The sequence below is a fragment of the Thermobia domestica genome, chromosome 3, assembly GCF_964235325.1.
Source record: "Thermobia domestica chromosome 3, izTheDome1.hap1.1, whole genome shotgun sequence".
In the NCBI taxonomy this organism is placed as follows: Eukaryota; Metazoa; Arthropoda; class Insecta; order Zygentoma; family Lepismatidae; genus Thermobia; species Thermobia domestica.
Window position 1 is genome coordinate 347,544,407 of NC_137456.1, and position 25,122 is coordinate 347,569,528.

Here is a 25,122-nt window from a genome sequence, read left to right on the forward strand (position 1 = left end):
TAGGTTTATATGTTTGTCTCCAATCCTTTCGACAAGATCTTGAAAACCACAAGTGCTAGAAACGTGTCGTTTTCACTGTTTGATTCCAAATTTTGTATAGATTGCCAAGTTCTAATTGGATATTTAAGATACGTAGCCGTTATTCCTTTTTACATTTTTATGGGTACACTGGAAGTGTTGAAATTAAAAAAAAATCATAGCCTATGAGTTATACATTCCAACACAACATGGCTGTACACGAGTTGCATATCCCTCAGGCGTTTGTTTCATGGCTGATAATGAAAAACGAAGGATCATTTCTCCAGTCTAAGATGAATCTTTATGTTTGGAGTGTTTTGCCCAATGAACCATATATCACTGGCATTGTGATTACTTGCGCATGTAATGTATTTGCTTATTACATACTGCATGCAAGAAGAAAGGAAATACCGATCATACATTAATTATAAACTTCAAACGGAAGCAGGCTCAAATCTTGTAAACGGTGCGACACATTGAGAAAATAATCGAAAAAAATCTCCTCTTTATGATACCCCTTGCCGATTTTTATCAACATGTCTCTCACTTGTGTCTGTAAATTAAAAATGAAATGAAATGAAATCTTTAAGTTTTACGTCCGGTTAGACTAAAGAAGACGGTGATGATGAGACATGAGTGAAAATGGTGAAATGGCGAAAGTGTGAGGAAACGGGAGAATCCCGAGAAAACCTAGGAGCACGGTGTTTGTCCACCACAAAGTCCACACGGCGCGAGCTAGGATCGAAAAAAAAATGAAATGAAATCTTTAAGTTTTACGTCCCACGCTTATGCCGGTTAGGCTAAAGGAGACGGTGATGATGAGTAATGAATGAAATGGTGGAATGAAGAAAGTGGGAGGAAACGGGAGAACCCCTAGGAAACCCACGCACACAGTGTTTGTCCACCGCAAAGTTCACTTGGCGGGGGCTGGGAGAGCTGGGATCGAACTACGGACCCCAAGCACAGAAGGTGAACACTCCACCACTAAGCCACAGCGCCCCCTGTCTGTAAAGAGACATGTACAGATGTTGTGAAGAATGACAAGGAGATTCATGCTCATATGTGAATGATGCGCTGTATAGTGAGCGTAGGTTCAGTTAGTGTGTATATGATTTTTCTTATGGCTAGATTGCACATTTTTTCTTTTTTATTTTGTATTTTCTTTTTTTCCATGTTTTACTTTTTTCTTACTTGTAAGGTTCATGTTATCTCCAATTATGTATGTTATATATGTACTTTCACATAAATAAATAAATCTTTGCAACAAAAAATTTCTTTTTAATCAAGTCCTTTGAAATACTACGTTGTATTTTGAGAAAAATAAAATGAGAAAGTGGGCTACTTACTCAATGGCTTTAACAGTGAGCTTCCCTGTCATGTTATTAGAGAGTGCATGTTGCTGAATGTGAAGTGCTGCAAGTCGTAATGCAATATCGTACTTCAGTTCAGGAGCAAAGCGTTCTTGCACTACATCGTTGCAACACTGTAAAAAAATGAATAAAAAGTATGTATCATTTAATCCATGCTAAAATACACTAATTTAATATTTTACTTATCTATTTAAAATTTATTGATTTTTTAAGCAGCAGGTATTCACCTAATGAAAGTGTTCAGTCAAGAGGCAGTACGTCATTTACAATCAAGAATGACATTAAAACTGGAAAACTGGCCAGGGCCCTGTCACAATGAAGCCAACAAATGAGGGAGTATTTTGATAGGAAATGTTCTAAATGATAAAGTAGTGGTCAGTTTTTGGTCACCCCGCTCTCCAAATGTTACCCCTCTGAATTTCTATCTTAGCGGGTATATCAAACATGGCAAAAAGAATTATTATCTACAAGAACTGAATGGCCATATTTGAAGTGCTATTGCTTCTATAACCTCTCACCAGCCAGATGGTGAAGAACATGTAGAGAGAGTTGAAATACGAGCTGACATTCTCCGTACAACAAATGAACTTCGTATGGAGCTACACTGATCTGCAACAGCTTCCAATAATACTTGCTAAATTTGCCTCAAATTTTGTTTCTAGTTACTCCTTACTACATTAAAATAATACGAGGTATGTTCAAAAAGTATTGAACCTCCTTTGGGTGCCAAAAATACATTTATTGATGTGGAAATCCGAAATACTAATCCTTTTCAAAGTAGTCTCCTTGGTAATCCACACACTTCTCCCAGCGTTTCTGCCATTGTTGGGAACATTTCTGGAACGCAGTTTTTGGAATGGTGAGCTACCGTGCCGTCTCATTCCGCATAATGTCTTCTCTTGACTCAAATTGGGTCGTACCCATAAACGTAAGTTTCAACGCCTGTGTTCACGGTGTTCAGAAAGTTAAGGTCACTGTTTGCATTGTCCAGCATGTCCTGTATGATGTCCAGATGCCATTGCTTCTGCTCCGCTGTTAGCAGCTTCGGTACAAATTTCACGGACACTCTCCTCATGCCCAAATTCTCCTTCAAAATTAAATGTATCGATCCGATGCTTACTCCTATATCGTTCGCAATTTCTCGGACTGTAATACGACGGTCCTACAAGACCACAGTGAGCACTTGCTCAATGACATTATTATTCCGGCTTGTTGAGGGCCTACTTGAACGTGGTTCACTATCCACTGATGTGTAGCCATCTTTGAAGTGGTTGTACCACTCCTTTATGCGTGAGGTACTCATGGCATCGTCCCCGGAAGCCTGTTGAATCTTGTGAATGGTTTGCACTTGGGTATCGCCAAGCTTTCGGCAAAATTTGATGCAATATCGCTGCCCCAAGTTTTTCTGTCATTTTACAAAAAAAAACTGAAATACGGAGACCGCTTACTACACGTCTTCACTCGTTGGCCGACTACCAGCGACTCACGCTTTGTGCGGGCGGGAAAAAAATCACGACTGCGCATGAGTGTCCCCCTCTACATCTACACTGAAAAAAGTCTCTCGCGCTTCATTGATTTACGCGGGAAAAAAATAATGTTCGATAGTTTTCGAACACACCTCGTACACTTCTAAAAATTCTCAGTCCTATTCCAGATACCCTATTTTTCTTAGTTATTACAAATAGTTGCTCAGGGCTCATAGTGATCTGGTCTCTTATAAATAGTTGAAAAGTGACCAAAAGCGCACGAAAAAGTGACCAAAAAGTAACCAAAATCTCATCATGTCCCTTTTTTCCTTTGTCAATTTCTCCATCACCTCTCTCTTTGTTTGTTGTTTTGTTTCATCTTTACTTCTTTTTGAGCTTCCTCCTTTCTTAGGTTTTCAAAGTATGCTTTGTAGTTACTGTAAGCAGATTTAGCAGATGTAAGAAGCTTCTGAGTAAGTGGAACCATTTCTGGACAATTTCCGAATTTCTTCATCCCAGACATTATATTTAACTTAACACTGAGAGTTCTCAAAGCCATAAAATATTCAAATTCATCACCTACTCTTAAGAAGAACATATAAAAAACATAACACAAGACGAACATGATGATCACACAAACATATACTCACAACGTTGAGTTAACTATTACGAGAGAAAACTAAAATACTATTATGATAGAAGAAAGAATAGACACAGAAGAGTTCTCAACCCCACTTTGAGAGCTTAAGCATTCACCAACCATCCACTGTGCTTTAGAAAGAATAAAAGCTGAAGTGAGAATAAAGCTGATTGTTTCACAAGTGGCAGCAAGTACTGAAGCTTTCAGAAGAATAATGAGTAACAAGTTTCTGCCTTTTTCCATTTATTTTTATATTTTTCTTAGAAAATTGCCAATGCAAAACATAAATCACACGAAAAAGTAACTTTACCTCCCAAAAAAGTAACTTTTAGTGACCAACTTGAAAAAAAGTAACTTTTAGTTAAAAAAAAAAAAAAAAAGTGACTCGCTATGAGCCCTGCTGTTACTATGTTCACCTACCTGCATATACAGGTACTCAAATGCAACCAAATCCTTCTGCACAAGCTCGTATGCATCTTTGGGAACAAATGTGACTCGAAACAAGCACCGCAAATTGTGAGCTCCCGGCCTTGCTGCAATCTGCAATTAAATAGAATATAAATTAAGCTTTTAAAACAAAGTTATGTTAAAATTGAATACATAAATATACTTATTTATGTAACAAACACAAGCATACAATCTGCGAGGCTATTTTACAGTAAAATTAACACTTTCGATCCTAAGGGTATTTAAATTGGCAAAGTCCTCTGTTCTGGAGAAAATATGGGTTATATATATATATATATATATATATATATATATATATATATATATATATATATATATATATATATATATATATATATATATATATATTCCTAAGTTTTTACTCAGAACGGTTACAATTTTCAGAAATGAAAGAAAAAGTACCAATCTACTAGATGCTGGTTTCCGCATAAGACATATGTAAATAACCATTGCAAACAATAACTTTATTAGTTGCAAAGTAATAACGCTTGAATGTTGTGAATTATAATGATACATCTTCTTTAGTTCTCTTTCTACAATGACTGAAAGATATACTTGAATCAGGTTGGCCAGTAGACAATTCAAAAAGCACTCAAAATTACTTTCTCAAATAAAAGAGCATACAAAATTCATTTTTGGTTGATATTTTAAATCTTAAATGGCCGTGTCGTTCCCGAATGATATCCGGATTTAACGTAAGTTTACAGCCTGTGGTTCCGGAACTATAGTAGGATTGAAAGTGTTAACTAACAATGAATAACAAAATTAATAATAATGGCAAAGTTTATGAAAGGAAATTACAAAAACAACATAAAAGACTGTCAGGATGGATGGTGACCGGATCTGAACCTAGGACTTCCTGGTTGGGAAGCAAGCACGCTAGCCACTAGATAAGACTGCTCACTTTGAAGTTTGTACAAAATCATTGTGTGTTAAGGTGTAAACAAAGATTCTCAAACATAAAGAATTTGTCAGTTTCCTATGTTTATCTTCTTGAAATCATCAATATGCAAAGCAAATCAAAAATCGAACAGAAAACATAAGGTCCACAAACGCAATACTCAAAAGAAAGATAATAAACATTTGCATATACATACAGTATTACTGCCGTACTTTTCTTCGAGCTTTTTACTAAAGAACTAAAATTTTTAGTAAACAATTGGTTTTAATATCTTACTCGTTTAGTTTTCGTTTTAGACGACCCTGAAGAGTAGAGAAAGAAGGACAATTGCCATTCACCGTGCTATAAGCTTTCTTTAAATAAATAATGTTAATAGTGATATTTATCATACTCAGGTACATGGTAATATTATTGTAATTTGATGGTATTCATATAGACCAGCGTTTCCCAATGATGTTGCGAAACCCTTGTAAGCGACTTGTAATTCTCCGCGGCCTCCATGAAATCAAAATTTTTGCTTGAAAAATGTTGGATCTTTTGATGCATTTTTGGATCAGGGGCCACAAAATTAGTGATAGTTTGGGTTTGGATACACTATAGGTAATTCTCCAGATATACAGCCTACAAGAAAATTTTTCATTGAAATATATTGGATATTTTGATCCAATAAACATGAAGTGATAAATTATAATTTTCAAAACTTAATGTGTCGTTTAGTCAATGCATTTCTGCTATAAATGGAGTTATTTTAAAAATTACGATTATACAAGTTAGATCTCAAATTATGAATTTAATATCCACCTATTGCGATGGGTGGTGCATTGAACCCAGGTTGGTAATTTTGTTATTTCTTCTTCTCTTTGACATTCTTTTCTTCTGAATTGATGAAAACCTAGATAATATATATTACAGATATCCTAGAGGTGAGCAACATGATAAGATAAAGTTTAATAAAAATAAAATATATCGCGGATCCCCTTCACTCTCTCTCTGTCTCTCGCAGCCCCGAGGGTACGCGGATCACATTTTGGGTGACACTGATATAGACTTGTTTTGATTTGCCTAAATTCTTTCTTTAACTCCATCCTTTAGACACACAATTCTCACGCAATTTTACATTTTTGTTAAGGAGGAGTGTTAATACATGAGTGCGGTAAGTCTGATTTACATCATAAAAGTAATTTACCTTGGGAATCTAATTATAACTGCTGACCACATGTTTACATATAAAAAAGAATCGTCCGAAAATCGTTTAAGTAAATTAAGATAACACTTTTTAATCAATTTGCTTTTATTTTCTGGCTAAATCTGTGGACAAAAGTTCGAGTTGTGAGCTTTTTGTGATTTAGTAGTTGTAGTAACATTACATTAAACACTGTAACATATGTCTAATACAGTGGCGTAGCAGCTGCCCCCGCAACCCCCGCAGTGCGGGGTGCCCCGACGTATAGGGGGTCCCGAAGTCTTGCGATGAATAAAGATTTAAAGAAGTAGAACTTCAATCTTACTTCTATCGGCTTTACAACTAGGACCCCTTCTCTATACTTTGCGGGATGGCCCGCAAAAGTATGCTACGCCACTGGTCTAATACCAAGAATGCAATAAACTATTTAACTACGGACTACGATCACTTTTCTCTTGTACTTTTTATATTTAAGGTACAAAAGTAAGTTTCAAATTTATAACGTCAGAATCCAACACGAATCTCGGTTTTTTTTTCTTTCTCTCTTTTAAATAACGCAATCCGTCAATGTTCTTCTTTCCCTCTCACTTTCCCTTCAGCACCTTCTTATCACGTGTCTCATTCTATTCTCAAACTATACTTAGGTTGTCAGACGTCCCCGTTTTCTACGCACAATTTCGCATTTCAATTTCTGTCTTCCAGAAAATTCTGTCTTTGGATCTTCTAACATTTCCCACAATTCCTCAGTTCCCTTCTATACAGTTTCATTCCTTGTTTCCCTCCCCCCTCCCCATCCAAGTTTTACTCTTCATATATTTGTATATTTTTACTACAGAGGAAGGCAGTTAAACATCTTCTTATAAATTGGCCTTTAACAAATTCCAGCAGCACATTTTATGAATTAGTATAATTTGAAAGATTATCGTCAAGTTGGTGCAAGAATCGTTTGTGAAAACTATGTATTTTCTTATCCTGCCAATTTATTTTCCTCTTACGATTACTATTTGCTTACCAATTTCTTACCAAACACCCAAATTCAGCATGCAAGACCAATTTACACAGGAATGATCAACAATGAACAACAAATGAAGAACATAACAATACGAGAAACGTGGAACTGAAATTTGGCCACTTCCAATGGCAACGAAAGTGCAGAGTTGCAAAAGTTGCACACTTTCAGTTTAAATAATATTGCTGTTAGGTACAGCAAGTAAGGCCGATATTTGATTCACATTTATTTCCACTTTCTTTCTTAGAGCTTTAGCTAATTTATTCCTTAAAGTTTCTTGTTTCGGAAATTTCAACAATACTCACATTTCTCTCTCTTTCATTATAATGTTTATACGCCAACAAAAATCATAACTACTGCAAATTTCATTTGTAGCACATTTCTTCGGAATCTACTTAAATCACAGCCACTGTAAGTTCCATTTATAACACATCTCTTCGGAATCCAGTTGAATCACAGCCACTGTAAGTTCCATTTGTAGCACATCTCTTCAGAATCCACCGGAATCACAGCACTGTAAGTTCCATTTGTAGCACATCTCTTCGGAATCCATCGGAATTAGAGCCACTGTACGTTCCATTTGTAGCACATCTCTTCGGAATCCACTTGAATCACAGCCACTGTAAGTTCCATTTGTAGCACATTTCTTCGGAATCCATCGGAATTACAGCCACTGTACGTTCCATTTGTAGCACACCATTTGCAGCACATCTCTTCTGAATCCACCGGAATCACAGCCACTGTAAGATCAATTCGTAGCACATCTCTTCGGAATCCACCGGCATCGCAGCCACTGTAAGTTCCATTTGTAGCATTTTTCGGAATTCACCGGAATCACAGCCACTGTAGATTCCATTCGTAATACATCTCTCCAGAATCCACCGGAAAGAATGATGGCGGAAGTACGTCATGCCTTTTTCCTCGGCCTCTGACAACTCTTGCTAGCAATCAGCTTATTTTCTCCAATCTTCTCTACACACACATTTCGAACGCTTCTACTAGCTCTTTGTAGTTATTTCCTAATGTTTATGTTCCTGTCTCGCATAGTATAACAAAGAAAATAATAAAGTAAATGTTAAAAAATTTTTAATAGATGTAAAATGATGTACTTACTCGTGCTAGTGACTCCATAGGGTCAAGTAAAGTAAGTTTGTTCCTTCGCAAACTTTTAACATGTTCCACAACCAACGAGAAATGCTCCATTGCCTTGATGCAGAGTTTTTGTTGCAGCGACTCCAATACATCTTGAACAGTTGTGTTGGAGTCATATTTAAACGACTTAGTTTGACCATTTTCCAAGAAAACTTTCAGCACATTCGGCATAAAAGGGATGTAAGAGTCTCCGATTGAGAAGTCGGACGGCTAAAAAATAAATAACAATCATTGAAAATATCTTAGCTACAAATAATAGTAATAGTAATAATAATAATAATAATAATGATAATGATAATGAATTATAAGACAATTGTCAATTGAACAGGTTAGAATAAGATATACAGATTTTTTTATAATTCAAGATAATTTTAAAATGAAGATTCAAGCAAAAAAAAAAGTCAATCTTCTAAAATCTCGTCTTCAAAACAATTAAATTAAAAATTTCATTTAAGAGAAATTAGTCGAACTTCTCAAATTTTAATGTGCACCAAACTGAAATATATCATTTTGTTATTATATTAATTAAAATATACTTGAGATAACATAACAATAATATCAACGATTTGCAAGTAATTTGTCATAAATTCAATAATAATAATAATAATAATAATAATAATAATAATAATAATAATAATAATAATAATAAATAACAATAATAGTGCAACGGAAAATAATTTCTCAAAAGTCAGGACAAATCTCAATAACATACAAAAAGTGAAAAAGTGATCGACTGAACCAGAGCTCGAACCTACTACAGCCATGGATAGTAAATAAATTTGTCCTTATATTAATGAAAGGAGGAATCAACCGATTTAGACTTATTTTCATACACCAAACCCTCTGTAGGTCTAAATTCAATAACATACAAAGAGTGAAAAACTTATTGACTGGAGCGGGACTCGAACCCTGGACGGCATACCGTGCCGATGCGTTAACCACTACTCCACCCAGTCCGATTACCAGATCAGCCAAACACTCTTTTACTCCCGAAGTCGGTGCTGTCCACTCAGATCACATGGCTTGTACCACAGCCTACTTGCTGTGCTTGGACAATCCAGTGTCCAGTGTTAAATCACTTGTTTCCTCCATTCATTAATATATGAAATTACAACCGTCAAAAGGTGTTCCCAATATATGGACACTGGAATGTCGAAGTACAGCAGGTAGGCTGTGGTACAAGCCATGTAGTCTGAGTAGACAGCGCCTACTTCGGGTAGTAAAAGAGTGTTTGACTGATCTGGTAATCGGACTGGGTGGAGTAGTGGTTTATTGAATTTAGACCTACAGAGGATTTGGTGTGTGAAAACAAGTCTAAATCGGTTGTTCCCTTCTTTCATTAATATAAGGACAACCCAGGCCGCTTCCTTCCTTCCCCAATCCTTTATTCCTTCCCTTTCATCTGATAATGTGCTCGCCGAGGGACGTCATCCCTCAAACGTGACGGGCTAAATGGCCTTAGACGCCGAAAGTCCAGAAATCTAAATCTTAATCCTAAATTTATTTGCTATCCATTACAAATTAAACGTTACAACTCCTACCAAAATAAATTAAAATTACAAAATTTAAGCTCTATTAATTAAAGTATTAGGGTTTATTTCGTTAATTTAGCACTTTAGGTTTCTTCTTGTAATAAAAATTAGTCACAACACCTTCTTGAGTTTGAGTTTAACTTTTTTAAAAATAAAAACAAATAAATTAGCACAGAAATTTCAGTAACTTTATCTAATTTTCTTTTTACGACTCTTATATTATAATCTGTAGTAACATTGTCATTATTACTATAAGCTGAAACTTACAGGAAAGAGCGGAGAGCCATTAACAACTACGCCTTCCGCAAACCGAACCCGGGATGGATTGGATTTCAACTTGGCCTTCTTTGCTGCACTAAGAATGGCCGATTTCCGAGCCGACTGTAATAATAGAAAAAGAAAAAAAGATCTTTGGTACCAACCTTACATTGCACAGTAATATTATATAACATACACTTAAATGCTTACAAACAAAGACTGAAAAGTTATTAAATATTAAAAGTGCATTCAATATTGCTTATTTACTGTTCGACCCTCCGGAAGAATTCCGAGTGGACAACACAATAAGCAAAGAAAACAGTCAACACGATTTCGGTTTCCGACCGTCTCTGAATGTTCTCTTCGGTTTTAGCTCGTTACCAAGGCGCCATTCTGACGCTTTTTGGCTGGTCTGCATGTCGAACTCATAAACTTTCGTCTCGTTATCGCTATGATGAGTTTCATGAACGTAAGGTCTAAATTAACTCGATGAAGAATATCTTCAGTAACGTGTTTAAGGTGATATTTTTGAAGAAAATTAAGCTATTTCGGAACAAGCGTTCTCGTGACGCGTCTTACGTTTGAACATCGACTAAAATAGTGCCAAGGATTCATGAAACATCCGGATCCTGAGCCATTTCTCTTCACAAAGGATTCGATCAATATCCAAATCCTGAGCCATCTTTCTTGCAAAGAAATCGTGAAACATCCAAATCCTGAGTCATCTCTCTTTGCAAAGGATTCGTGAAACGTCCAGATCCTGAGCCATTTCTCTTTTCAAAGGATTCCTTCAATATCCAAATCCTGAGCCATCTTGCAAAGAAATCGTGTGTTATGCCCCACAATTATTCTTGTTTATACCTTTTGCTTTTCATGTTGTTTGTTTATTTGTATCTTTTGCTTTCCTTGTTTATATTCGTGTTTGTCCATTATGTAGATTTTATTTGTTATATGTTTTGTCATATGTCAACCTATTTCTTGGTCGGTATCAGAAATTAATCCTTGGAAAACTAAATTTAATTTATTTAGATATCAGAGGAAGAAGAAAGATATAATAAGACAAAAAAAAAAAAGAATTGTAATTGTGATTGGTAATTGTGAATCCGTTAATTCTTAACTGCAAATTCAATGAAAATAACAATTTCAGAAGTTATTAATGTGTTTGAATCTTTATCTGCTAAAAGTTATATAATTTAATTCGTAATTATTCAAGTTTTGAACGTGTTGTGAATATTTTAACGGTGCCAGTAAAGTAATAAATATGAAGAATTAAATACTTTCTTCTGGGGCTTAGGCCCTTATTCTTCCATACCGCCACATCACCTTAAAATATGTTTTGATAGAAATTATGGTGTAATCTGCAAGTATACAATCCAAATTCTAGTAATCTATACAATGTAATTAATATAAATATCATTTGAAATTAGTTATTGTCTTGGCACGATTTTACAATAATCATAACGTCTACTATGTTACTGAACCTTTATCTGTATAACTGAATGTAATATGAATCAGCGTAGCATTAAACATAATCTATGCCATTGTATAAAACAGAGTTAGTCAACGAAGTCTGAATATTGAACCATGAAGTTAGATATCATATACAGCAATGCCAGAATGATTACGATATATACAAAGGCTATATAAAAGAGATAAAAGATATAATTATAAATGAATATTAAAAGATAGATGTATTTATGGAAGTTTTAAATAATGTGCTTAATATATGATAGAGTTTATACTTAATATATGTTGCCTTTGTTGAATTAATGAGCTTTGGGTAATGCTGACTATATAAATAGTAACTTCAGTGTCATAATAAGATAAACTCTGACAATGGGTAATGCTTATGCGGAGATTCTTAATTAATTTCAGTGACCAAACAGTATTATGAGTTTGTCTTCAAATTAGTTGCTATCTATTGCTAGCTATTTAAATCATGTTATTGAAATCCGAAGTTTACTTGAATATTTTCCATACATTCAATCAGTTAGTCACGGTTTCTTTTCGTATCGCACCGTGCAATGTGATCAAATAGGTCTTCATGGTGTTACTTACTTCCGAGATCAAGAATCTGGATCTAAATACGATTTTCCACGTTTTGCATAAACGTGGTGGCGACTCAGTTTTAGGCCAATACATAACTCCTTGTCTATACAAAATAAAAGTCAGATATGTCAGAATATGAAGCGTTGTCGAGCATGACACGTGAAACATCCAAATCCTAAGTAATCTCTCTTCTCAAAGAAATCGTGAAACGTCCAGATCCTGAGCCATTTCTCTTTGCAAAGAATTCCTAAAATATCCAGATCCTGAGCCATCTTTCTCGCAAAGAAATCGTGAAACATCCAAATCCTGAGTCATCTCTCTTTGCAAAGAAATCGTGAAACATCTGAATCCTGAGTCATCTCTCTTTTCAAAGAAATCGTGATACATCCAAATCCTGAGTCATCTCTCTTCTCAAAGAAATAGTGAAACATCTAAATCCTGAGTCATCTCTCTTTTCAAAGAAATCGTGAAACATCCAAATCCTGTCATCTCTCTTCTCAAAGAAATCGTGAAACATCCAAATCCTGAGTCATCTCTCTTCTCAAAGAAATCGTGAAACATCTAAATCCTGAGTCATTTCTCTTTGCAAAGGATTCGTGAAACGTTCAGATCCTGAGCTATCTATCTTAAGCGTAAATGACGCTTTGCCTCAAAGACAATGAAGTCGACCTGAACGACATAAATTCGCAACCATTTCTTCGTCTTCTTTGAATGCTTTGTACAACTCGCATGCTAATGTTTTCGATAAAGCTGGTTTACTGCAGGCCTTCTCCAACATTTTCAAAGATTCAGCACAAGCAGTTTCGTTGGCAGCACCAAATTTGAGGCTTTTTAAATCTATCTTAAAAATTGGAAAGTTCACTTGAGATCGACTAATCCTGCTCGATAATCGCGCCAAAACTCTAAGTAACAATTAGGTACATTGATACCAGCCTCTTTTTCAAATCTTTTACGAGGGGTTTTTAAATGAACAGTTCTCGGTACTTACTTGATAGAACGTATTAATAGACAGGATCCCAATAATAAGGTTTCTTTGTTTAAGAGAATGATCTTACAAAACACACATCTCAAATGCAATTAGACATTGTAGATAATTTATATACTGTTCACATTACGTTTGATCTATTTATACAAGGTGTTTCGAAACAACACCAACAACGTTTGGGCGGTGACTCCTGACACCAAGATAAGTCAAAAAGTACCACTTAGGTGCATAAATGCTTCCTTTCGGAGTTATAAGTTGCCGAAGACATGAAAAAATAAACTTCAAGGTTCATAGCTGCAATACTATGGATGGGATCTACCGTATTAGGGTCAAGATATATGAACTAGTATGTCCCTTATCCAAATATCCGTGTTTTAGAATCCTGTGGTACTTCCGCAATAGTTTCTATAGAGGTAGTTTGTGAGTACTTCAAATTATATGCCCGTAGCCAAACTCCCCCTAAAAATTGTTGCGTGAGTACCGCTGGATTCTGGAATATGGATATTTGGATAAGGCATATACTAGTTCTCAAGTGAAATCTTGACCCGACTACGGTAGGTCCCATAGTTTTGGAGCTATGGACGTTTAAAGTTCATTTTTCCATGTTTCCGGCAGCCTATAACTCCAAAAGGAAGCATTTGTGCACCCAGGTTGGTCTATACTTTTTGTCTTATCTTGATGTCAGGAATCACCTTCCAAACGTTGCTGGTGTTGATTTGAAACACCATGTACATCAATAATCCATTACATTACAGTTTATGCAAAAATTTATCACTGCTAAAACAATTTTGTATCAGATTTTCCACTTTCTTTGTTAAGAAAAAAAGTGACTAAAACACTAGCTTTAGTCTTTACAACATATTTCTAAAATCGTTTCCAAATGATGAAAAGAATCTTATGGTAAGGTGAAGTATACCAAGTGAGTACTTACATTATCAAGCGGAGGCTGACACACTGTCAGCTGTACCGTCTCCTTGCACGAGCGTACCAACTGAATGACGTGGTCGCGCGGAGCCTTTTTAACGTCCTCCCCATTGATCTTGAGAATTTGGTCACCTGGCTGTAATTTGTCAACGCTCGGCCCTCCTTCTGTTACAAACCTACAACAAAAGCAAACGAAATCATCTTTACTTACATGTATAAAAGTAGTATACGGTTATACGTATCTACCTATATCTGCTCCTGTTGGGACAATGTCACATTTTTTCCATACCCAGCACATATAATATACAAACTTAACGTCTTTATGCAACAGAAATATGACAAAAAAAAAAAAAAAAAAACTCAAAAAAGTGTTTTCTGTATCCTGTTACGAATTTATTTTTAAAAAATCTTAAACGTCGAATTTTCGCTTACAGCTGTCACCATTGTCACAATAAAGAGAAAAAGGGCTTTTGGTGGTAATAAGATGAATGGGAATTAATCACATACCTAAAAACATTAAGATACTAACAGTAGTAAATAGTGGCTTCTTATGCGTAAAAAGAACTTCTGCGTTCCATATTTCTTGTATGAGAAGTACGAGGAGTGTTTAGCAATCATTCTCCCTGATAACGAAGGCATTATCCGAAATAGATTAAACTGTACATGTAGCATAATTTATTCTTTGAATGTTTAGAAACAAGTTTCAGGCATGCTGGGTGTACAGTACTAATGTTCTGCATTGTTTTTCAGGTCACGGTGAGCGACGATTGCGAAAATGGACAAACCTGAACAAAGAACAACCATTAAGTACCTAAAAAGGAAGGAATTACCTCTTCAAAGAGATTCATGAAGACGTGGAGAATGTATTAGGTGATGGCGATCGTACATACCAAATCATCAAGAACTGATCACGTCACTTCCGGTGCGGCAGGGAGAAAAGTGAACATGCATCAGGTGCACGATCGCCCGTAACAGTATGCACACCGGAAAACATTAACATGGTTCACAACCTGTTAATGACTGACAGACGATTTACTCTGTAGAGATTAGCTGAGGTTACTAGCCTGTCACTCGGTTCAATATACACAATTTTACACAACACTTGAAGATACACAAGCTATTAGCCCACGAATGTTAACCATTGACCAAAAAGTGAAAGAGTACATTGATCAGAAACAATTTTGGCCATGTTTAAGAAACACCCGAGTAACTTTCTTGCTTGATGTGTGACCACAGATGAAACCTGGGTACACCATTACGATCCAGAGTTCAAGCAACAGATTATGTAGTGATGGTACCATGATTCTCCGCTCCCGAAGAAATTCAAGACAATGCCATCAGCTGGCACGGTTATGGCCACGATTTTTTCTGATAGCAAGGGCGAACTGTTTATTGATTATCTCCAGGGACTATTATACACAATTGATTCCAAAAGTAAAGGAGGCAATCAAGGAGAAACGCAGAGGGATGCTACATAGGAAAGTCCTGCTGTTGTAGGACAATACTTCCGCACACAGAAGTCACCTTACCGCCGCTGCTATTGTTGATACCGGGTTTGAAATACTTGAGAACCCTCCGTACTCTTCAGATCTTGCCCGAAATGACTTTCACTTGTTCCCCAAACTTAAGCAGTACTTGCGAGGGACAAAGTTTGCTAACGATGAGCACATTATGCAAGCCGTCAAAGAATGACTTCTAGCACAGCCATAAAGTTTTTTTTTTTCCTGGTATTCGTGCTATAGAACATAGGTGGGAGAAGTGCATTACAATGAGGTGGGACTATGTGGGAAAATGACAGATCTTCTATGTCAGGGACAATAATTGTTGAACACTCTAGTGTGAATATGATAATGTACAATATGATCGCAAAGTACCGTTATCCCCTATGTATTACATGGATGTTATTGAATTGTTGTCTCTTACTGTTGCAGGTGCTGATATACATCTAAACCCATTACCAGATGTTAATGAATTGTTATTTCTTATTGTTGCAGGTGCTGATATACATCTAAACCCATTACCAGATGTTAATGAATTGTTGTTTCTTATTGTTGCAGGTGCTGATATACATCTAAATCCATTACCAGATGTTAATGAATTGTTGTTTCTTATTGTTGCAGGTGCTGATATACATCTAAACCCATTACCAGATGTTAATGAATTGTTGTTTCTTATTGTTGCAGGTGCTGATATACATCTAAACCCATTACCAGATGTTAATGAATTGTTATTTCTTATTGTTGCAGGTGCTGATATACATCTAAACCCATTACCAGATGTTAATGAATTGTTGTTTCTTATTGTTGCAGGTGCTGATATACATCTAAACCCATTACCAGATGTTAATGAATTGTTGTTTCTTATTGTTGCAGGTGCTGATATACATCTAAACCCATTACCAGATGTTAATGAATTGTTGTTTCTTATTATTGCAGGTGCTGATATACATCTAAACCCATTACCAGATGTTAATGAATTGTTGTTTCTTATTGTTGCAGGTGCTGATATACATCTAAACCCATTGCCAGATGTTAATGAATTGTTGTTTCTTATTGTTGCAGGTGCTGATATACATCTAAACCCATTACCAGATGTTAATGAATTGTTGTTTCTTATTGTTGCAGGTGCTGATATACATCTAATCACGGTCGATGAGCCTACTTACACCATGCACGAACGGATCGTAATGAGCACTGGGCTTACGAATGATCCCATACGGAAAAATCAATGAGAGATATTCAGCATGATTTCGCTGTTAGGTTTCCGAAACATTCCTAACCAAAATCAACAATTTTACGGTGGAAGAAAAAGCTTTTTGCAACTGGTAGTATAAACGATAAGCCCCGCACAGGACATTACCAACACGACTGGAGGCTGCAGCGTCTGTTCGCCAAAAAATTCCATTCGTAAGTGGTCACAGGAATTAAGTGTTCTATACTCGACATTACAAAAGCATATGAAGAAGGATTTGCAGTTAAAGGTATTTAAACCTTCGTTTGTAAACGATTTGAATAATAGTGACATGCAAAAACGTCAGCAGGTTTGTAAGCGAATGTTCGATATCTTCACAATTCTTTCTTGAAGGAAGAAAGTGGTTTTCTCGGACGAGTGTGCAATATATCGCAACGTAAACGCCAGAAACGTTTTATTTCTGGAGTAAAGAAAGCCCATGTTTGTATGAAGAACTTGAATACCACCATATGTCATGATCTGGGCTGCAGTGCCTGCAACTCTTGGTAGTTCCATATTTCTTTGATGGTGCTGTGAATCACACTGCGTATTCATATTCATATTCATATTTATTTGCCTGTTCATAGCTTACAAATGAGGACAATCCTCAATTAAGCATTACAGTTGTCAGATATGATTTATATTCTCTATATACATGTATCTCACCATGTTACGTGATTGATTTATTCCATATCTGCAAGATCAGGGACTACTCGGCCGTGTATGGTTCCAGCAGGACAGAGCAAGAGCCCATTATGCTATTGCCATTAGAGAATGTCTCAATGTGATAAATGAATTGAACGTGGTTCTCTCCATTTGGCTGCATCTTTGGAGTGGCCACCCCGAAGCCCTAATTTTAAATCTTGCAACAATTCATTATAGGGGTTTATAAAACAAAAGATTGCTTCTACAGGATACGAGACAGTTGACAAACTTAAGGATGCTTGCTGTTCGACCTGCATTTACTGCCATCACGACAGCAACGTTGAGGACAATTTCACATCGTACGTGGAGAAGAATCATACTATGTTATGAAAACGATGGTGTACACACACACTATGCAATAAATAGTAAATAATAGTTACACCACCCCAAAGTTCCCTCTGCCATGATCCCATATTAATACAATGCGACCATCTATGAATATGTTGACGCGATACAGGGTAACGGGACTTCGTGATTACGCTGTATAAGTTATTACCTATATTATTATTATTATTATTATTATTATTATTATTATTATTATTATTATTATTATTATTATTATTATTATTATTATTATTATTATTATTATTAGTGTAATGTGTTACTTAGGGTGTAAATTAAGAGCGAAAATAGACGCAAACAAGATGTAAAATCGAGAACAGCTTCGGCCAAGAAGGCATTTGAAGTAAAGTCATAGAACTGAAGAAAAGTTAATGAAAACATATACGGAGAATGTGGCACAGCATGAATGTAACACAAGGACACTACAAAGAGAGGGAAAACGGAGAATGGAAACCTTTGAAATGTGGGAATACTGACCTATCTCCACACCACCTAAAATACTTAACAGGAAGGCGGAGATTGAAAAAAAATGAAATGAAATCTTTGAGTTTTACGTCCCACGGTTATGCCAGCTAGGCTAAAGGAGACGGTGATGATGGGAGATGAGTGAAATGGTGGAATGAAGAAAGTGGGAGGAAACGGGAGAATGCCTAGAAAACCCACGAGCACGGTGTTTGTCCACCACAAAGTCCACACGGCGCAAGCTGGGATCGAACCAGGGACCCCAAGCACCGGAGGTGAACGCTCTACCACAAAGGCAGAGATTGAAATATACCAGGGTGTCTACTAAAATCCCAAAATGAAATTTCGTGACTTTTTCGTGACCTTTTCTTTACCAAATCATAAAATTTCCTAATATTTTCAAGAGCGAATTCGGGTGCGAATTAGGCCGAATTTTCATCCATGTGATAGAAACGTACTTTGCTTGCGATTTGGTAGCGTCTAAAGCTGATCATAGACATTTTTGGTGGTTAACTTTGACGTTTTATAGAACAAAATTTTACAATCTCTACTTACATTTGAACAGTTAAAAAAAAAATCGTGACCCAAAAGCTAAATTTCGTGACCTTTTCGTGACTTTCATGACCATTTTCTGATTTCGTGACATTCGTGACCTTCGTGACCGATAGACACCCGGTATACGGACTAAATAATACAGAAATTGCCAGTAAATACAAAAAAAAAAAAAAAAAAAAAGAAAGAAAGAAAGAAAAAAGGAAAGAAAGAAAGAAAGAAAGAAAGAAAAAAAGCATCGACGCAAAGAAATGAAATAAAATGAAATCTTTGAGTTTTACGTCTCACGGTTATGCCGGTTAGGCTAAAGGAGACGATGATGATGACTAATGAATGAAATGGTGGAATGACGAAAGTGGGAGGAAACGGGAGAACCCCGAGGAAACCCACGCACACGGTGTTTGTCCACCACAAAGTTCACTTGGCGGGGGCTGGGATCGAACCCGGGACCCCAAGTACCAGAAGTGAACGCTCTAATACTGAGCCACCGCGAACCCAAGCGATCGACGCATTGGTAGGTGGATATGTACCGATGTTTCTTCTCTAAATTGTGACTACATAAAAGTGAAACGCTTACAACGTGACAAACAAAGAACAGACTTAACAAATCTTAAAATAATGTTTGGCGTGAAATTTTCCTAGGATGAAATGTGAAATGTCTTCCTCATGCAAACAGATTTCTTTTTTCTAAATTTTGGTTTAAAAAAATTGCTACTTTTTAGTATCTGACCTTAAATACTGGAGGTGGAAAACTCTGGAGTTAGTAATTGTTACCTAAGTACGCAGTTTATCTTCTCTGAAATAAATTAAGTAAATTAACTAGGTTTTTAACAAAGTTAAAAAGATACTAGCTGTTTGTTTAAACTAAATGGTAGGAACAAAGGGAAATCTATCGAAAACATTTTGACTTCAAATAGTTAACTTACGTAAGACAGTAGTTTGCGCTAATTTGAAGGGAGCTGACGGAAGTTTTCAGTTTGTTTACAATTGTGTTCCTTCGTGCAAGTTTGCTTTTACTTACTGCTTGATGACCGGTTTAGGTAGAACAAACTAACTTCTGAGGTCATGCAAACTTCCATTAGAAACAATCCGTGTGTAAACAAGAGACAGAAAGCTTTCTTTGCCTAAATTTCCTTCATCAAACCAGTGTAGAAAAACTTAGGCGTTCTTACCTAAGAATCGAGAGTTTCCAGGTTCGAACCTTGCGGACACGATCTAACTGAAGTTTTTCAGTGCTTTCCTTAGTTCCACCAGTCAAATATCGGGATAGTATCTTTAATACCTAGACTCTGACGTACTTCCTGTAAATATGTGTGTATATATAGTGAAATATACTGTCAAACTGTAAGAAGTGATTCCTGACATCAAAATAAGAAAAAAATGTTCATGTGGACTTGGGGAAAAGTGCATAGTTTCAGACCAAGGTAAGTTCAAAACCATGGAATAAAACACACTGTGGCACGCGTTATTTCGAACACGAGGAACAGTGGAGTGGAAGTTCATACCAACGTAGAGGAAGTCACATATACATTATTCAAGAATACATATTTCATCAATGTGCAATGGAAGCTTAAAAATTCCCCACAGGACATAATTCTGAGATATACTCTCAACAGAATTCTCAGATATACTCTCAACAGAATTCTCAGATGTGCTTTGAGTACAGGTGGATCCAAAGTAGGTAATAAAAGTAAGCTTTTTGGGCAATGAAAACGGAATGCCTTGGCGGAAAGTCGAAAGTGTTAGAGATCGCCAGCTTCACCATTCCTCGTGTTTGGAAGAACGCGTGCTGTGATGTACTTTTTGACGCTTAAACGAAAAAAAAAAAAAAAAAACTGTGAACAAGTAAATCGCGGCACACGTTCTTACGAACACGAGAAACTGTGAAACTGATGGCGCCTAACACTTTTGATTTCCCGCCAAAGCATTTCGTGTTCAGAGCTTTCAAAGCTTAGTTTTATTATCTACTTTGGATCCACCTGTAGTCAGAGCACATCTGAGAATTCTGTTGAGAGATTGTCTGGGAATCATGTCCTGTGGGGAAATCCTTGAGCACCCATTGCACATTGCTATAATATACATTTTTGGATGGTGCATATGTGACTTCCTCTACGCCTATATGGACGGCCAGTCTATAGTTCCTCGTGTTCGAAATAACGCGTGTTCCAATTAATTTTTTCCAAGCTTTTGGACAATCCTAGCTCAGAAACTAATGCAGTTTGCACCACAGGTCCGTACGTACTTTTTTTCGACATTTTTATGTAAGGAATCATCTCTTAAACTTTGTCAGTGTACTTCATCAACATCCTGTGTATATATATATAAAAGAGTAAATCTGATTTTCTCACTGATTCTCTCATTACCACATCTCTGAAACTATTCGGTGGAGAACCTTTAAATATTATATCCTATTCTGACTTCTTGTAACATAGGCTGTATATAAAACAAGAATTTGCGACATGCAAGTTATAAACTTGAGATTTGTATAAATAGTTTCCTTGTACCCAGGCCCGTATTTATATATTGTGCGCCCCTGTGCTCTAAATAATTTGCCGCCTCGTCCGTAACAATAGCACTGATAACTGATAAAAAAAAATGTTTATATTATTCACCATCAATAATGGTTTAATAGCATCAATATTAATAATACAATAAGCTGTTTGTCTGTCTGTAGCGCTTTTCAACTCGAGAACCATAATAGATAGAAACATAAAATTTTAATATGGTTTAAAGCTCTCAGAAAAATGATCCGAATGACTTGTTCCAGGTCCCTAGGTCACACCTGAGCTGTGCAAAATCCCCATAAAAATAACATGGGGGCATCTTAAAAATAATCGAAAACAGCCAATATTAGGGTTGAATTCATAGCTTTTGGGGTCGTTTAGATTATTAGTGACAGTTGTAACCCAATTCAACTTCAAGGTCATACTCCACTCCCCAAGGAGGGGTGAGATTTTAAAATTAATCGAAAAGACAGATATTAGTATTGAATTCGTAGAGGACGCTGAGTTTAATGGTATCAGTTTTCATGATGTTCAAGTTCATCCTCACCCCTTGGGGTAAGGGTGGAAAAGGATGACTTTTTAAAAATAATCAGACAAACTAGCTAATTAGTAACTACTGTAATTAGAGCGAATTAAACACATTAACATATTTTTTCGCGCTTGCGAGGGACTCTGTGGGATGCTAGTTTTAAATGTTACTTTATTGTGAATCTTTAAGAAAAATCCAAAATTTTGCCGCCCTGTGCTCGAGCATAGAATAACATTTACCTAAATACGGGCCTGCTTGTACCTAGATCCTCTGTAAGACGAAATTTTGCAAGATGAGACTCGTAAAAGAAGAAAAAGAGCTTAGAATTTCTTTCCGTCCACCAGGTTTCTAAAACTATTAGTTGTATATTCTTGAGGTTTTTCGTAGAAACAAGCTCAATATACCCTAGACTGTGTATAAAATGGAATTTTGTGAAATGAAACCTTTAAGTGGGAAGAGGCTTCGATGTCTTTATTTATTTTATCATATCTCTTAAATTATTAGATACAGAACTTTGATGCGCAGTACAAATATTCTATATGTATTCTACACTTATGATAAAATGGAGTTTTTAGAAATATTACCCGTAAGAGAGATTTCTTTTTTGTTTTCCCCATCTCCGAAACTATTAACCGTAGAAATTTGGAATTTTACATAAATAATCTGCTTGTATACTCTCGGTTGCAGCTAAGACAGGATTTTGCGATAGACTCCAAAGGGGAGAAGAACGGCTTGAAAACTTTCCCATGTATGCTACGTTTACGATAAAAGGAAGTTTTTGTGAAATATAACCTCTAAGAGGAAAACGGGGGTGAGGGTTTATATCACTCTAGTGAAATAGAAATTGGTTTAACAAGTATTTTGAAACCAGACATAATGCGTATATTCTTCCAATTACACTGTTCAACAACGAAAATGTAAATTGAACAAAATCAGCTAATTCTTATTGATTTTGTCGTGCTGATCACGAATTTGAAAGTTATTTTCGAATATTAGCTCTACTTTTCGTTTTACGGTCTTGTCTAATAATAACGCTTTAAAAATAAATATATTCGCTTCGTTAGGGGTAAAATGTTACACTGATCCGGCAACACTGGAGAAACTATATGAACACTTGGTTTCATTGTGTTCCTTATTTCAGTAGTGTTCTGCTATTCTTAGAAAAGACAGGTTTAGTGCAGTTATCAGCGTTTTGGGTGTGACGTTTGTGTAGTGCAGGACATAAAAATACAACTACAAGTACGCAAAAATACTGGTATTTCGAATGTATATTTTTAAATAGTTGTCGGAACTATTTCAAATGACATTTTGAGGATTTCAATAAACAAAAATGCCGCGAAATTTTGTAAACAGTGCGGATAGCTTCTGCTACGTGTGTGGGGAAGTGACATTTTCCTCACAAAAGCAGACTATAACACCACTAATAAGAAAAGCCTATCAATATTACTTTGGTTGTAAAATTGGAGACCAAGATAAATCTTGGGCGCCCCACATTGTGTGTAACACTTGTGCCAGCAATCTAAGAAATTGGATTAATGAGAAGGGGCGCTCAATGCCTTTTGCAGTGCCCATGATTTGGAGGGAGCCAAGCGACCACATCAGAGACTGTTATTTTTGTATGGTTCCTTCCGCCAAGAAGGGAATTTCCACGAAGAAGAAGCGGGCCTTGATCTATCTTAACATTCCTTCTGCAATGCGCCCTGTTCCACATGGAGAAGGACTACCTGTTCCTGACCCACCTAAAGAATACGATCTTTCTTCTGATGATAATCAAGAAGTTGAAGCTCCTGAATCAAGTACTTCGAAGAACCCTACGTTTGTTGTAGAAGAACCTCCATGTGAACCACATAGACTTACTCAAGAGGAACTAAGTGATCTAATCAGAGACTTGGACCTCTCGAAAAGCAAAGCCGAAATTTTAGCGTCACGCTTAAAGCAATGGAATTTATTGCAGGAAAAGTAAATATTTCAGTGTATCGGAATAGGGAGAAGATGTTCACTTCATTTTTTACTATGGAAGACACACTTGTGGCATGGTCTCATGAGGGCACTTAAAATTAATTACGAACCTACGGAGCGGAGGCTCTTTATAGATTCGTCCAAGGTGAGTTTAAAGGCAGTGCTTTTACATATTGGAAATGAACTTCCTTCAATTCCTGTAGGTTACGCAGTTCATATGAAGGAATCTTATGAAAACTTGAAACGTTTACTTCAAGCCATTAAATATTACGATTTTCAGTGGCTCATTTGTGGTGACCTTAAAGTAATAGCACTGTTGCTAGGTACGCAGTTAGAGTATACAAAGTATTGTTGCTTTATATTTGAATGGGGCAGTAGAGATCGTGGATCTCATTACCGCAAAAGTGATTGGAGTACCAGAGAAACTCTTCAGCCGCGAGTGAAAAATGTGCAGCATGAACCACTGGTAGATCGTAACCGAATTTTGCTTCCCCCTCTACATATTAAATAAGGTCTTATGAAAAGTTTTGTTAAGAGCATGAACCAAGAGGATGAGGCCTATAAGTACCTAAGAGGACAATTCCCTCGATTAAGTGGTGCCAAAGTTAAAGAGGGTGTTTTCATAGGGCCACAGATTAGGCAACTATTCAAAGATCACAAGTTCGACGAAATTCTCCAAGGTGAGGAGAAATCTGCGTGGGAAAGCTTGAAGAGTGTTTGTTCACAGTTCTTGGGAAGACACCGAGCAACAAATTACAAACAACTGGTAGCAAAGTTGTTATTGTGCTACGAAACTCTTGGTTGCAATATGTCTCTGAAACTCCACTTTCTTAATTCACATCTAGACTTCTTTCCCGAAGATTGTGGAGCAGTAAGTGACGAACATGGTGAGCGTTTCCATCAAGATATTGCAGCCATGGAGAATAGATATGAGGGAAAGTGGAGTTCTAACATATTGGCCGACTACTGTTGGACTATTGCAAGGGATGCTCCAGATGTAACCTGCAAAAGGCAAGCCAAGCGAAGACGCTCAAAATAAAATAAACATAATCCTGTACAAGGGATCACTTGAAACTTTTGTCTACATTGCAGTGTAGTTCTTGCACAAAAAGGTATTTGTACATATTTTTCATGTTTTGATGTTAATACTGATTTTTATTACGGAATTGTTAATGTTTAACTTGACCACGGTTACTTTATTTTCTGTATCGCTGTGAAACTGGTATTGCGCAATTTTGAAAAAGGAAGTACAAGGGTATAAAAAGCTATAGGTTAGGGTACTTCTTAACTCCCCAGCTTATCACATCACAGTGAAATAGATTAAAAAAGTGAAATGTAGGTTTTTACAAGGATTTTGCTTAAATATTCTATAAATATTAATACA

The 25,122-nt window shown here is 36.4% G+C and overlaps 1 protein-coding gene across 2 annotated transcripts in view; it reads right to left on the reverse strand.

Moving 5' to 3' along the window:
• LOC145681284 (uncharacterized) overlaps positions 1 to 25,122 on the reverse strand; it is a 548,035-nt gene that overhangs the window by 60,545 nt on the left and 462,368 nt on the right. For both annotated transcript variants that reach the window (XM_081752913.1, XM_081752914.1), the window contains 5 exons: positions 13,963 to 14,131; positions 10,007 to 10,120; positions 8,169 to 8,417; positions 3,915 to 4,034; positions 1,365 to 1,501 (listed from right to left, as the gene is read on the reverse strand). In XM_081752913.1, the coding sequence (XP_081609039.1) occupies positions 1,365 to 1,501; positions 3,915 to 4,034; positions 8,169 to 8,417; positions 10,007 to 10,120; positions 13,963 to 14,131 (789 nt within the window). The remainder of the gene's footprint in view (positions 1 to 1,364; positions 1,502 to 3,914; positions 4,035 to 8,168; positions 8,418 to 10,006; positions 10,121 to 13,962; positions 14,132 to 25,122) is intronic.